At 33.5% G+C, this 14620-nt stretch overlaps 2 protein-coding genes across 2 annotated transcripts; both read left to right on the top strand.

The window, feature by feature from the left end:
• Nucleotides 1–6718: 6718 nt before the first annotated feature.
• Nucleotides 6719–8891, top strand: LOC126694996 (serine/threonine-protein kinase ZRK1-like). The gene is made up of 2 exons (XM_050391584.1): nucleotides 6719–8130; nucleotides 8432–8891. The coding sequence occupies exons 1-2, from the start codon at nucleotides 6932–6934 to the stop codon at nucleotides 8586–8588; spliced, it is 1356 nt and encodes a 451-aa protein (XP_050247541.1). The 5' UTR covers nucleotides 6719–6931; the 3' UTR covers nucleotides 8589–8891.
• Nucleotides 8892–11776: 2885 nt separating this feature from the next.
• On the top strand, nucleotides 11777–13028 carry LOC126693940 (serine/threonine-protein kinase ZRK1-like). The gene has a single exon (XM_050389994.1). It carries the CDS (start codon nucleotides 11791–11793, stop codon nucleotides 12844–12846), a length of 1056 nt encoding a protein of 351 aa, XP_050245951.1. The 5' UTR covers nucleotides 11777–11790; the 3' UTR covers nucleotides 12847–13028.
• The last annotated feature ends 1592 nt before the right edge of the window (nucleotides 13029–14620 follow it).

Genomic DNA, 14620 nt, shown 5'->3' with positions numbered 1-14620 from the left:
ATCCACAATCGATCTTTTCTGAGTGAGTTATTTTCTTAAAACAATGCTTACTCCTAAATCAGTTTTATATATGTTCATGATTATTGATATGTAGATTATTTACAGCTTTAAGTTTCATTTCAGTAATCTTAAAATTTTAACTTTTACCGCCGTAACACCGTTTGAAAGCCTCTCACTATAAAAATAAAAAATAAATAAACTGCTTAAATAACAATCAAATGCTTGCTGAACATTGAATTTAAATTTTAAACCAGTTTATTCTTGGTCCTATGAGCATTCGACATTACAAGCTTTTTTTTTTTTTTTTTTTTTTTTTTTTGCTTCTGCCCAAATTCTGCACATGCATGTTTTTGCTGCATATTTCAAAATTTTAAAAAGTGAAAGATACAGAGTTGTAGATATAAAGGGAAAGAACCAAATTATTTCGATAATGCCCCCCTGTTATAATACTAACAATTAAGCTGATGGTTTATTAAAATGTCTCATGTTATGCCACGTAGGATAAATACCCACTTAAACTTATACCACATGTACAGTTAAAAAAGCGAAAAATTATACTGTAGATGAAAAAACATGTTATTCCGCTTAATGTAACAGTAAGTTAACATGTATTTCCTATTAGCATAGGGAGCAAAGAGTATTTTCAGGAATGGTTCTTTTGAATTCGTGTCTTTTCGAAATCCAAATTATGATCTGTGATTATTATTAAATCTTTTTTTTTTTTTTTTTTTTTTTTTTTTTTTTTTTTTAATGTCAATGGGTATCTTTGATCATTTGGTTTTTGTTAAATTTCTTATTCAAAATCATGGTTTCTTTGTTTATGCTTACCTTTTGGTAGGGCTTCCAAATTTCCGTAGACATTGATTTCATGTCTTACATTGAAAATTTCATTGCAATGTGGCAACTGTGGAATGATAATGGTTAAACACAAATGCAAAGGTGGATCTAGCCCTTTAGATTTTTTTCTTTTAAATGCTTGATGCAGTTATTTCCCACCCCCTTATTTATGATGCTTTGATAAGGTTCTAGAGGATGGCTAGAAGTAGAACGAGAAGACTATATCTAGGTAATACTAACCGTTATGCTCACATCTGAATTGGTTATGAATAAATAGTTTAGAAGAAGCTATAATTTTCGTATATATTAATAATTTTTTTTTTTTAATAAACCTGAGTGGTTCCGTCGTTACTTTGATTTGGAAACTTGATCCCATTATACAGTTTACTGAATACACTGGACTACATTTGTTTATCCTAAGTGGTTCTGTTTGAAAAAATCTGAAGGATTTGTCACTTTGTTAAAACTATGAAATTTGAAAGTATAATGTTATTTACTTTTAGGTTTTGATAGAGATTTATTTCTTAAGATATTTTAACTGTTGATTTGATTGTTTACAATGCTCAGTTTTATAGTTTTTTAAAATTGTATTCCATTCTTTAAATTAGATTGGCAATCTGTTTGGTGCTAAGAATTAAAAAGTGAAACAAAGGTAACCAGTTCTCAATTTCGTTTCATCGTACCCTTTTGTTATTTACTTTAATTTTTGTTTTCTTTTAGATTATGAGAGATTTAATATTCTATATTTAGATTATGGTTTTATAATTGTTGGAGGATTTTTGTTTTAGTTTATTTATACCATATTTTTCATTAAATTTTCGGTTTTGTCATAGGATATTCCGAGTATCCTAAGATTTATATCAACATGAAATTCAAGTGATGTAATATTTGTGATTCCAATTTTGAACTCAGTTGTAATTTTAACCTAATGTTTTTTGCTTAATTGTAGTTATGGTTAAGGGTTTTTTGGGTAGATCTTGCTTACATCTCAATGTGTTAATGTCATTCTTTCCATCTTATCATTTTCTGTGTGTCTTTGTTCAATCGAAGAAAATTGGAGTGCAAAATGGTATTAGACAAATAACAACTGACTGCCATGACCAAGGAAAACATTTGGAGTTGAGAAATTCAAAATGCAAACATTTGTAGGAGATGACCAACTTTTCAAAAACTAAGGAAAGCTGTTAATTTGTTGTGGTTGGTCTTCACTTTTTTTCTTTTTAAAAGTCTAAGTTGTTCAAGTATTAGGAAAGCCGTTAATTTTTGAAATAAATAAAAAGGAATAGCATAATCTCAACATATATTCTTCATTCTAATTTTATCATAGACAAATCAGATCAGTAGTTGTTTGCTTGAATTGCATCTATTATTTTGTAAATTTTACAGACTCAAAGGAGGAGGGGATCAGACCTGCAATTAGAATTCATCTCCATCCAAACTGAACAAATATGATTACCACACAAACATTCATTTTAAACTCTCTTTTTTTCTTCTTTTCTTTCCTTTTCTCATTTGATGTTTGTGTAGGTGATTTTGCAAATTTGCCTGCACCTAAGTATATCTTACACGCCCACATTGCCTATCATAAACCAAGAACCCATGCTACAAATAAATAAATGCTATGAAAAAATGCTAATGTTGTTCTAGATGTAAGTAGAGCATTGTATAGACATAAATACTTCACTCTATTTTTATTACAAATAGATCAAATCAGTTGATGTTTGTTTTGTATTGTGCGCATTTATGATTTTGTAATTTTTATAGACTTGAAGTAGATTTGCTTCTACTGCGAAAGATTATTTCCGATGTTTGGGTTGTACTAGCTGTGGTTGGTGTTTGGCCCTTTCTCTTTTTCTGCTTGATTTCGTGCTCCTTCCACTTTGAGTTTGGGTCATTGTTGGATCTTGAAAAAATAAAAATGATGATAATAACCTCAACCGGAATCTTGCTTGTTCTTTAAAACCCCAGGATTATGGCTTGAAAACCTTGAATGAGGTGCACAGCAACTATGCTTTGAATTAAATCTTTTACTTAAAGCTTAATTGATTGGCAGTTGGCACTTTTTTATTATTATTTTATTTTGTGTGGTTTCAATTGGAAACTTCTAGAGTTCAGGTTCTCTCAATTCTAACTATCAAATTCTCAAAAAAAAAAAAAAAAAAAAAAACACTTTTACCAAAAGCTCATGATGATCTTGGATTATTACATGTGCGAGTATTCAGAGAGAGTTGAGTTAAAGTTAATATGGCCCTATTTGGTAAGGGATTTCAAATAATAGTTTTTAGTGTTTAAACACTAAAAACTATGGGTCCAAGGAAAAAAAAGGCGTTTAGTAAAAGATTCTATTTAGGAATGTTTAAGTTACGTTTTTCATTTCAATTTTTGAGTAATAATAATGAATAACATTGTTGTAAATATTTTGAAAAGCATAGGACCCACGGAATTGATAGCACATTAAATCATCTCTCTCTCTTTCTTTCACACACACTCTCTCTCTCTCTCTTTTCCTTTCTTTCTTTCACACTTATCTTTATAATGTTCCAGATGAACCTAGTTTTTAGGTGAAACTACAATATTGGTCCCTCAAATTTACTTTGTGTGTGCAATTGGTCCCTCAAATTTTAAGGAAGTGCAATTAGTCCCTCAAGTTTTAAAATTAAGTTATATTAGTCATTTTACTAACTGTCGTTAGTGGTATTACTTACATGGCTAACGGAATAATGATTTGGCTTTTTTTTTTTAATGATGTGGCATTTTTTATTGAAAAATTACAACATAAATTTACACATGAGAAATTCACATACCAATACCAAATTAAAACCGATATTGCGACTTATTCACAACATGGCTCTGCTATTTATTTTACAATCAAATGATAAAATTAAGGAATACAAACAATAAGATATACAAATCCAAAACCAGAGCCAACCTCTTATTACCCTCTGAGTTGACAACAACAAAACAAAAACAAAAACAAAAACAAAAACAAAAAAAAAAAAACAAAAAAAAAAAAAAAAAAAAAATCAATACAGAATGTATGAGGAAAGCTCAATCCTTCTGCCTGTGACGTCCAACTCAGGAAATGTAAGATAAGGTTACAAAAGAATACATTGACAAATGACTACTCTTTAAGACTGTTGATGAAAATCAAAATCTCAGGGAAACCATATACACGACATGATAAATAACCCAAAAAGAGAAGAAGAAGAAGAAGAAGAAGAAGAAGAAGAAGAAGAAGGAGGAAAACCCTCTGAACATATTTTTCCTAAATTCACAAACTCACACACGAAAATTCACAAAAATATTCAAAAAAAAAAAAAAATTTTGTTATACTATGGCAAGCTTACATAAATTCGATGTCAGATTCCTACATACATGGATTCATCATCTGGTCTCAAGGATACCCCAAAGATCTCTTCGAAGAAATCAATATCTTGGCACTTTTGGTAATTTGACTTTTTACTATACACATGAACAAAATCTTCAGGTTTAGCAACCACCATGAACTGACCATCTGATGAGAAGTGAATTGATTCGGTGGGACCCAAGTTACCCTTGAGAATTGCAATCGGTGATGATAGCTTTCTTATGTCCCATACTTGACAAGTCTTATCCTGATTCCCAGTGGCAAAGCTGTCTCCATCAGGGTGCCATGTAGAAGCAAAAGAGTAATTTTGAAGGACCAACCACTGTAGCAACAGTCTACAAACATCAAACAATAATTCAATCTTGTCACCTGCGGCGGCTAGGGCATGTTATTGGTTTGTGAATTTCTCACGCGTAAATTTATTTTGTAATTTTTCAATAAAAAAATACTACATTGTTAAAAAAATATTCAGTCATTATTCCGTCAGTCACATAAGTAATACCATTAACGACGGTTAGTAAAAGAACTAATACAACTTAATTTTAAAACTTGAGAGACTAATTGTGCTTCTTTAAAATTTGAGGGACCAATTGCGCACACAAGATAAACTTGAAGAACTAATATTGTAGTTTCGCCCAATTTTTATGATTATTAAATAATAATTTAAGCTCATGATTTATTCTGCTATCATTCCCTTGATTTTTTGGCCCACTGATCCTATAACTATAAGCAGCTTCAAGTAACAAAGTTTGACCTTATCTTCTTAAAAAAAAAAAAAATTATCTGGCTTGTCACTCTCTTTTTTTTTTTTTAATCTCCCTTGTACCTTTCTTTCCCTTGAGTTTTTTTGGCATGGGTTGATAATTTCATGGGTATATTTGATTTTGTGGCATGGGTCTTTCTTTATTTTTCGATAAGCAAGAGAGTGTGGATTTGATTTTGTGGATGATTAGTTTGGGTATTTGAACAATCCTATTGTTGGGATTTTTTTATTTGTGGGTCTTTAAAGAGTTTGGCAGAAGAGATGGGAGATAGGAAGAAAAGGAGATGGATGAAGCAGAGAAGACTAAAAGAGACCCAAAAAGAAGAGAAATAATAGGAAGTGCAACAGTAATGAGAGGGAATTTCTCTCTAATAAAATAAAATAATAGTAAATTAGTGTACATGTCAGATAAATATTCACTTTTTTTAAAAAAAAATACATACTTATACCAAACACATAATTAAATTTTTTAACTTTAAAAATATGTTATTAGAAATATGTTACCAAAATCTTTCTTCTTCTTCTTCTTCTTCATTTTTTTTTTTTTTTTTTTTCATTATGAGCACTTTAAACACGTATTTTCACAACACTTTTTTATCCACAATTTTTACCTCATTTTGAACAACAATACTTGAAATCTACTACCAAACAGGCCTATATATTTTTCAAGTTTGTAAAATATAAAGTTAATAAGAGATGGATAATTATTTATTATATAAAATGATAGTTTGGATTTTCTCTATTTTGAGATATTTTGCACTTTTAAAGTATTCACTCGATAGAGGTTATGATCTATAATAAATGATAGTTAATTTATTCAAAGTTTGGTGTTCATATTAAAAATAAAGGAGCAGCTTGTGTCCAGTGCCAGTGATCACTGGACACGTTGTGATGCGGACACGTGTCCAAGACTGGACACATGTCCGTATTCTAACAGGTCCAGTGGCCACTGGACAAAAGTCGAACCCTAAAAATAAAAAAGAGAGCATGTAATTTTTTTTTAAAATGAAGAGAGCATGTAATTCAATAAAGAGATTTGCAATGTATTAATTCAACAAATGTTTATATATATATATATATATATATATATATAAATGGGATTTGAGACAAAAAAAACAAAAACAAAAACAAAATTTTTGAGGACAATACCTTTTTGATTTCGATATTTTAATCGTATTTAAAATTTAGTCTTTAAGACTTGTGGGTTCCAATTAGTTCAACTAATAAAGTCTATGATGGTTGTATAAAAGGTCTGGGATTCGATTCCCGCCTACACCAAAAATTGATTGATGTCTTTGTCTGATGATAAAGAACTATCATTAGAAGCGGACGCCATAGGTTGAAAATCTCTCAAAAAAAAAAAATAATAATAATATTAGTCTTTTAAGTTTTTATAACTTCATTTTGGTCTATATATTTTTTAAACTTGTTGTCATTTTGGTCTTTATTATCATCTCACTTACAAAAAAATGCCTAAGTAATAAATGAATTACTACTAGTTTAAAATTACTTTTTTTTTTTCTTTAAAGTGAGATGTTGTCAAGATCAAAATATTGGTAAATTTAAAAATATAAGAACCATAACAAAATTATTAAAAAAATTGTGAACCAAATTAAAAACATCACCAAAATAGAGGCAAAAAAGGTATTTTCAACCCAAAAAAAAAAAAAAAAAGAGGCAAATCTGAAATCTCATAGAAACCGGTGGCGCTCTCCCAAGTCAACAATCGGTATGTTTGGCATTGAAGGGCTAATGTGAAAAGCAAAAGCTGCACTTTCCTTTTGAAATTCCAAAAAAAAAAAAAAAAAGCAAATAGAGGAATTCAGCTGCACTTGCACTTAGTTTCGATGAAACCTCCTGAAATGAATTTACAATAAAAATGCCCTCATTTTCATGTCATTCAGCTGAGCCTCCATCCCTCGCTAGCAGAGTAGTAGAGCACAAACAAAAGAGAGCAAGGAAGGATGTTCCACATTCAAGCTATTATGCGCTGGAGTTGGTTCATGCCATATCATTTCTTTATTAAAAGAAGAGAGGAAAGAGAGAGAGTGTTTTACTTTTATGAGAATGGAAGCAAGTTAATTGAGAAGTTGATTGCCTCTTGCAATGCCAAGCCTATTCCCATCCGTACCTTCTCTGCTCAGCAGCTCTTCCAAGCAACCAACAACTTTTCTTCTGAAAAGCTGGTAAAAGGGTTCTCTATTCGGTACAAGGGTTCTCTTGAAGGACGAATTATTCTCATTAAGCGTTCTTTTGTTTGCAATGCCAAGCCTATTCCCATCCGTACCTTCTCCCCTCAACAACACCGCCAAGCAACCAACAATTATCCTGCTGAACATCTGGGAATTTATTGGTACACGGGTTCTCTTGAAGGACGAATTGTTCTCATTAAGCGTTTAGATAATTTGGCCTATATAGCCATCAATGATTTAGTGATTTCCGCACAATTGAGTGGTAACAGCAATGTATTAAAGCCCATAGGCTGTTGTCTCCACACTCCATCTCCCTTTTTAGTGTTTGAATTTGCCGCCAATGGTTTCCTCTCTGATCGAATTTATGTCTCCCGTGTTACTGAACTACATCATCAGCCGATGGTGTGGGAGAGAAGGTTAAAGATTGCAAGGCAGATTGCTCATGCTCTTTCTTATCTCCATACTGCCTTCCCAAGACCTGTCATCCACATGGGTATACGAATGCACAGTATCTTATTAAATGAAAATGATGTTCCCAAATTGTCCAGCTTTTATTTTTCTATATCAATTCCCGAAGGTGAAGCTGACGTGGAAGGTTTTGACGGCTTTCGACAGTTTGGTTTCTGCGCCCCTGAGTTTAAAGCAACAGGCAAGGTAACTGAGAAAGCTGATGTATATGATTTTGGTCGGATTCTTCTAGAACTTTTAACTGGAGAGGATTCTCTTAATATAACCCGATTTACAATTGATAAAGACTCTAGTTTAGTAGCATACATACATAACCGTGCTCAAGGTAGTTGCATAAACGAGATTGGGGACCCTGTAATCTTGGCTGAAGATGGGGATGGAGGTGCTAGTTTACAGCATCAATTACAAGCTGTGGTGGACCTTGCCTTGACATGTACAGAGGAAGATCCACAAAGAAGGCCAACTATGGTTGATGTCACCAAACAACTCAGACGGATTGAGAGGTTCGTTCCATCACTAATTATTTACTCACTTGATTTCATCCAATCATATGTTATAGATACACATCATTGCATATCCAAATGATTTAGGCATGACAACAAACAAAATTTACTCACTTTATTTTCAAACAAATGGCCATGGATGGAATTTAGAAAAGTTAAAAAAGCTAATTTGATGGAGAGCCTTTAATGACATTATTAAATCCCCATTGCTACTAAGCAGGCCTAATAAACTGGTATGCATCTTAAGTAATAAAGGAGAATTCTCTATGAGATCAGCTAATGGTATTTCTCAATCACACAGGTTCGCACAAACGGGTGAATTGCTTTTGGGAAATTTGCAGAATTTAAAGCTTCATGAGAGTTTTGAAGAGCATGCTTCTGCATCATTGAAAAGGAATGCTTCTAGTGATGAAATCCAAGCAGTGAATGAAGCCTCTGAAAGGCCTCTTGAAGTTTAATTGTGATGCAACTGAATGATGACAGAGCTTGTATGGCAGTTTTAACCTGTGGGAAGTTATCTTTATGGTAGACCCTTAAGGTATGTATTGATGCTATAAGAACTGGAGGATAGGTTGTTATTGGCAAAGGAGTTTGATAATTGTTCTTTTGTTTGAATAAAAGGAATGTAAACTAAGTAGTTCATAGTCTTAGTAACTGGCTATTTATAGTGGTTTGTTGGGAGAAAAAAACACTTCTGTACTGTTTAATTGGTTTGTAAATTTTCTTTTTCCAGAATATTATGATTTCTCAATTTAGTTTGGAAAATTAGCTGTAAAGACAATTTCTTGATTTGTAACCAGATTCAGTGGACTGATTCCAAGCTGAAATGTGACAGTACAGATCATGAACCCGGAATTTAAAATATTTTTTCACACTCCAAAGATATATCGAAGTATCCATTTCCAAATCTCGGAATGGTTTTTAGTGTGCAACATTCTTTACGAAATTACATCTATTGCACATAAATCAAATGGATTTAAAACGAATCTAATAACAATCAATCTGGTTGTCAACTGCAAAAATTATGAAGAAACTGCCCCAAAAATACTTTGCAGTTCAGTTTCACATCTACCTTGTCACTAAGAAGGAGATAAATTAAATTCTGCTAAATAAGCCAAAGCCTCTGAGTTACTGCTGCAAACCGTCCATAGATGCAATCTCTCCTTTGGACAATGTACCACAGTCATAGATCACTAAAGGAAGGGAACACGAAGCTCTGACCCTATCCGTTCCAGTTGAATAAAATACTAATATCTTAATTTCAAAACTTCATCTAGAGTACCAATACAAACGGGAAGAGCAACTACAATCAGTGCTATCAGACAAATTCCTCCCGCACTATTAAAAAGCAATTCATGCAAGTGAGAAGTATCAAAATCTGGTGATAAGGTTAGTGCAATTTAATTTTGTGTTTTATGTTTTTTTTTTGTTCACTTTGATTGTTGAATTTTATCATATTGCATTATAAATAATTAAAGATAGTATATAAAAATATTATAATTATTATTATATTACATAGCTTGCTTTTGATAATTTGGTATTTATTGTTATATCTTTTATTTTTACTTTTTTTCTTCTCATATTATTTTATTCAACATTTAAATTTAGCTACATCCTCCATATCATTAAATTATTTATATTTTCTCCCCTTTTTTTTATCATCCTCCATATAATTACAACCAGTTAGTTTACTGAAAAAATAGCTATTAAATTCACGAGTGTAGAAAGAATCAAAGAATAGGGATAGAGGAATAAAAAAAGGGAAAGGAATAGTAGCAATGCAAGTGTTGCAAATGCTATTGATGACTTAAGCCATGTTAAATTTTGCGTGTATGATCATCATAATGTATATAGGTGTTTGATATGTAAGTTAATTCTAGTGCAACATTGCATGTGTGCAATGATATATAATTCTAAGCAAAGTTGGTTCTTTGTATTTGTATTATGATAGTGCAAGTAGTTAAGTTTGATTCATAAGCACTAGGAAGTGTTCATTAGTGGAACTTTATTTGTTCAATTATACCTAACTGAGTAATGCTATAGTTAAAAATTATTTTACAATATTTTTACAAAATGTTGATGTAGCTAATCTCTTATTGGTTTTTATTTAGACCCGCCATTAATATCACTTTTTCATTTACCAATAATCACTCACCACATCAGTAATTTGTAAAAAAATTTGTAAATAGTTTGTATCTCTAGTATTATTATAACTTTATAAGGGGGCAAGCATCAAAACTGGAGTTGATGTCATGCTGAAGTGTTGAATGCGTAAGCCATTGACCCCTGTGAGCATTCACAATAGTGGTGCTATATAGGTATATTGGTATATTTTAGCTTCACTACCCTTAAAAACTACACTGCAGCAGTGGAGGCAAGAGCAAAAATTTTAGATGTTCAACTACATTGCACATCTATAAATAGATGTGCACTGTAGCGCAAAGCTAAAAAAAAAAAAAAAAAAAAAAACTATTTTATTTAACTTTTCTCTCTCTTTCCATTAAAATAATCCATCTTTTTCTCTCTCTCTTCCTTCTCTTTCTTTTCGTCAGACTCAAGTCTCAGCCCTTTCTCTTCCTTCTCTATCTCTTCGATATCTTTTCTCTGTTCTTTTTGCGTGATCAACGATGGCGTAAACGAAAATGATGATGGCGATGGCGATGGCGATGACTGGTCTTCTCTCTCTCGATCAAGCTCCGACCCACACCTTTCGCCGACCCAGCTCACCAACCCAAGCCCTAAGTCCTAAGCCGAAAGAGAGATGTACGGGTAGAGCGATGAGATCGAAGTGTAAACGGAAACTAAAGCACGGTGAGGATGTTGACAATGTGGGTAGCATCGACACAGGGTTGATTCTCCGATATGTGTTCATGAGTTTTGGATTGTTGGGTTTGTGGGTTTTCGATATATATATATATATATATATATATTTTTTTTTTTGGCTAGTGTTTTTGGTTCTTCTTCGCATGGGTTTTTTGGTGTTTGAATTTTTTTTTTTTTTTTTTTTTTTTTTTTTTTTTTTTTGTGGGTTTGGTTGTGACCGTGGATTGTGGTTGAAATGGTGGTTTGTTGGCTGTGTTGGTGGTGGTTTGGTAGATGTGGCTGTGGTTGTCGTGGCCTGTGTTGGTAGTTGTGGCTGTGTTGGGCTATGGTTGTGGCTGTGTTGGTGGTGGTTTGATTTTTATTTTTTTTTCTTGCTGTGGGTTGTGGTTGTCACATAGAGGTTGTTGCTAGTGGAGTGGTGGTGGAGGTGGATGTGGCTGACTGAAAGGTTTTTGTGGGTGGTTGTGAAATGTGGTGATGATCCGTTTGTGGGTTTTTTTTTTTTTTTTAATGTATTATTTTATTGTGATATTTATATTATTTTATTGTGTTAAAAGCTAAAATAAATCCACTGTTGCAACATGTGTGTAGGTAAAATAAATAAAGTAACTTTTGATGGAGCTAAATAGGTAAAATTATAAATCCACTGCTGTGGATGCCCTAACAGTTTTCTAAAAAGTCCAATCGACCCTAAGTGGGTAATAAGAAAAAGCTCCACCTATGGACGAAATCTTCAAGGCAGTTTGATGGGGACGTGGTAGGAGAAATTATAAGGATTAAATGTTACACACCACCTTCAAGCTATGCAAAATTGTTGAAAAAAATTGTTTCTTTAGAATGAGTAAGGATAGAAAGGAAAACGAGAGAGCATTTTTTGAGAATGGAAGCATGGTACTGGAAAAGCTAATTGCCTTCTGTAATGGCAAGTCCATTCCCATTCGTAGCTTCTCTGATGAAGAGCTCAAGCAGGCAACCAACAACTATGATGCTCGTCTTGTTATAGTCCAAGATGAGTTGTACTGGAAATGGTACAAGGGTTCTCTTGACGGCCGACTCGTTTCCATCAGGAAATTTGAAGGCGGTGTACACATTACAGAAGGCCGGGACTTGTCCAACTACGTCATCAATGATCTAGTGATTTCTGCAAAGATGAGCGCTCACAAAAATGTACTAAAGCTTATAGGATGCTGCCTCAAGACTCGACCTCCCATTTTAGTGCATGAATTTGCTGCAAATGGTAGCCTTGCCAATCGAATCCAGGGCACTCGTGGCAGTCAACAACATCAGCCGTTAACATGGGCAAGCAGGTTAAAGATTGCAAGGGAGATTGCTCATGCAATTTCATATCTCCATACTGCATTCTCTAGACCCATCATCCACAGGGATATAAATATGCAAAATATCTTCTTAGACCAACATGATGTTGCCAAATTATCCAACTTCGAGTTTTCTATATTAGTCCCCAAAGGTGAGACTCACGTTCAAGTTGATTTCTTGTCTTGGTGTGTAAGATACATGTCTCCTGAGTATTTTGCTACGGGTAAGGTAACGGAGAAAGCTGATGTTTATAGCTTTGGGGTACTTCTTTTAGAACTTGTAACAGGTAAGAAATCAAATAATTTTACCCAATTGAATAATGGTGAACGTGTGGACTTCTCAAAACCAAAAAAAGAGTGTGCTGGATTAGTAGTATGTATGCAAAATGGTGCTCAAGGTCGTTGCATTGTGGATCCTACAATCTTGGCAGGAGAAGGGAGAGCTAGTACTACAGAGCAACAATTGCAAGCAGTGGTAGACCTTGCCTTCGCATGTAGAAAAAGAGACTCGGAGATAAGACCAACTATGGTAGATGTTACCAAAGAACTCATGCGGATTGAGAGGCTTGTCCTATAATCATTTTTTTTAATCATCACTTTTCAGTTAGTCGCATGCCATACTTGGCTCTGTATGGCTTTATCTCTATAGCTTTATCTATATAAATTTATCTTATTACTTTTGATGTTATTTTTGGAGAAGCCATAAGGAAAACAGGTTGTTGGTAAGGGTCCAGATCAGTACAATTAATACCTAGATCTGAATACAATGAAGCTTGATACTGAGATATTCAAGTTGAATGCATGCCATGATATTGATCTAAATTTCAATCATTTACACCCTTTTACATTTTCAAAAGCTTAATGAGACAATGACATGTATACAGATCTACATGGAAATCATCAGGCACCTTTCTCCATATAGCGCTTATATTCAATACTTACTCCATACTGCAGTTATATTTTCAATTATAGTTAGAATCCTGATAAATATATATTAGAAAAAAATTAGCAAGATGTCCAGAGAGTAAAATTTACTTCCAAATGCAAATTCATGATCAATCGACAATTAAACTCCATGTAATAAAATTGTCTATGTAAAAAATATAATAATCTTGTCTATGTCATTTCTCAAGTATTAACTACTTAAGAATGCTTCACCAAAGATAGTTTTCACTAGATGCCTAACTTTAGCATGTCTAAAATGTTATGGAATTAATTTTTTTCCTTTCTTATAAAAGTATTTACCAAATCACATGAAGTTCAAAGTCAGAGGAAGCACTACCTATTTTGTTAAATGGGGAGGGAAGGATGAGACCCACAAATGCTAGTCACAAGCAATCATCCATCCATCCTTCAACTTAACGTTCATGTCATATACCGATATTTTCTCCTTGGTTCTGGCACCATGCCCTTCAATGTCATCGCATTGAAAAAGCACAAAGCACCTTGCATTCTTCCCTTGCCATAAAGCCTATGTACCATAATGCTATAAAATCGTTGGTCTTGTCCCAACCCATTTCTCTCCATCACCTCCTATGTATATCTTACACTTTCCTAATTATCCCAATCCATATACAACTTCAAGATCAAGTTGTAAGGGTCAGCACTCAGCAGTCATCCTACTCCCATTTCTCTATATCCTCTCCAAGAGCTCGGGTACTTCCTCTGGATTCTTCAAGGACTTAGCCAAGTAGTCGTGAGTTATAGCATTTGGTAAAATACCATATGAGCAGCCGCAAATCTATTAACCAAAATACCATACGGCTTATCATTGACAAGTCCCTTTCTCTTTGACATTTCATCAAGCACTTGGATCACCTCCTCGAAACGTTGTTATTTCACAAGTATATGAAGAATCTCATTGTAAACACCCACTTCATTTTCTCCCCTCTCTACAAACCCAGTTGAAAAATACATAAGCACATTCAGCACCAAGTCCCCATTCAATGTAAGCCCGCATAGATCAAGAGCTTGCTCAATATCTCCACCGGTTTGTCCCTTCTAAACTTGAGGAGCTTGAATGCGGAACCTTGCTCTCTGCTCTTCTCTAATCACTGGGAATTTTTAGAATAGTGGTGTAGAGGAAGGGAGGCTCAATGGGCTTATAATTCATGAAGTATTGAAGTAATTTCAGGGAAGTTTCATGGAAAGTAAGTGGGGCTTTCCTGAATAGCCGATCAACAAAACTTAGTCACACTTGGCTCACATGGCTTTTTGTGCCTGCTCTGCTCAGTGCTCACGGTATTTTTACAATAGTGCTGTAGAGGGAATGAGCATTATTCCATTCTATTTATAATTTAAGTTCAGGGAGGTTTCATTAGAGTAAGTGGGGCTTTCCACATCATCCGATC

The sequence above is a fragment of the Quercus robur genome, chromosome 8, assembly GCF_932294415.1.
Source record: "Quercus robur chromosome 8, dhQueRobu3.1, whole genome shotgun sequence".
Lineage (NCBI taxonomy): Eukaryota > Viridiplantae > Streptophyta > Magnoliopsida > Fagales > Fagaceae > Quercus > Quercus robur.
The sequence above is the reverse complement of the archived record's forward strand: the minus strand, read 5'-3'. Positions and strand labels throughout refer to the sequence as shown.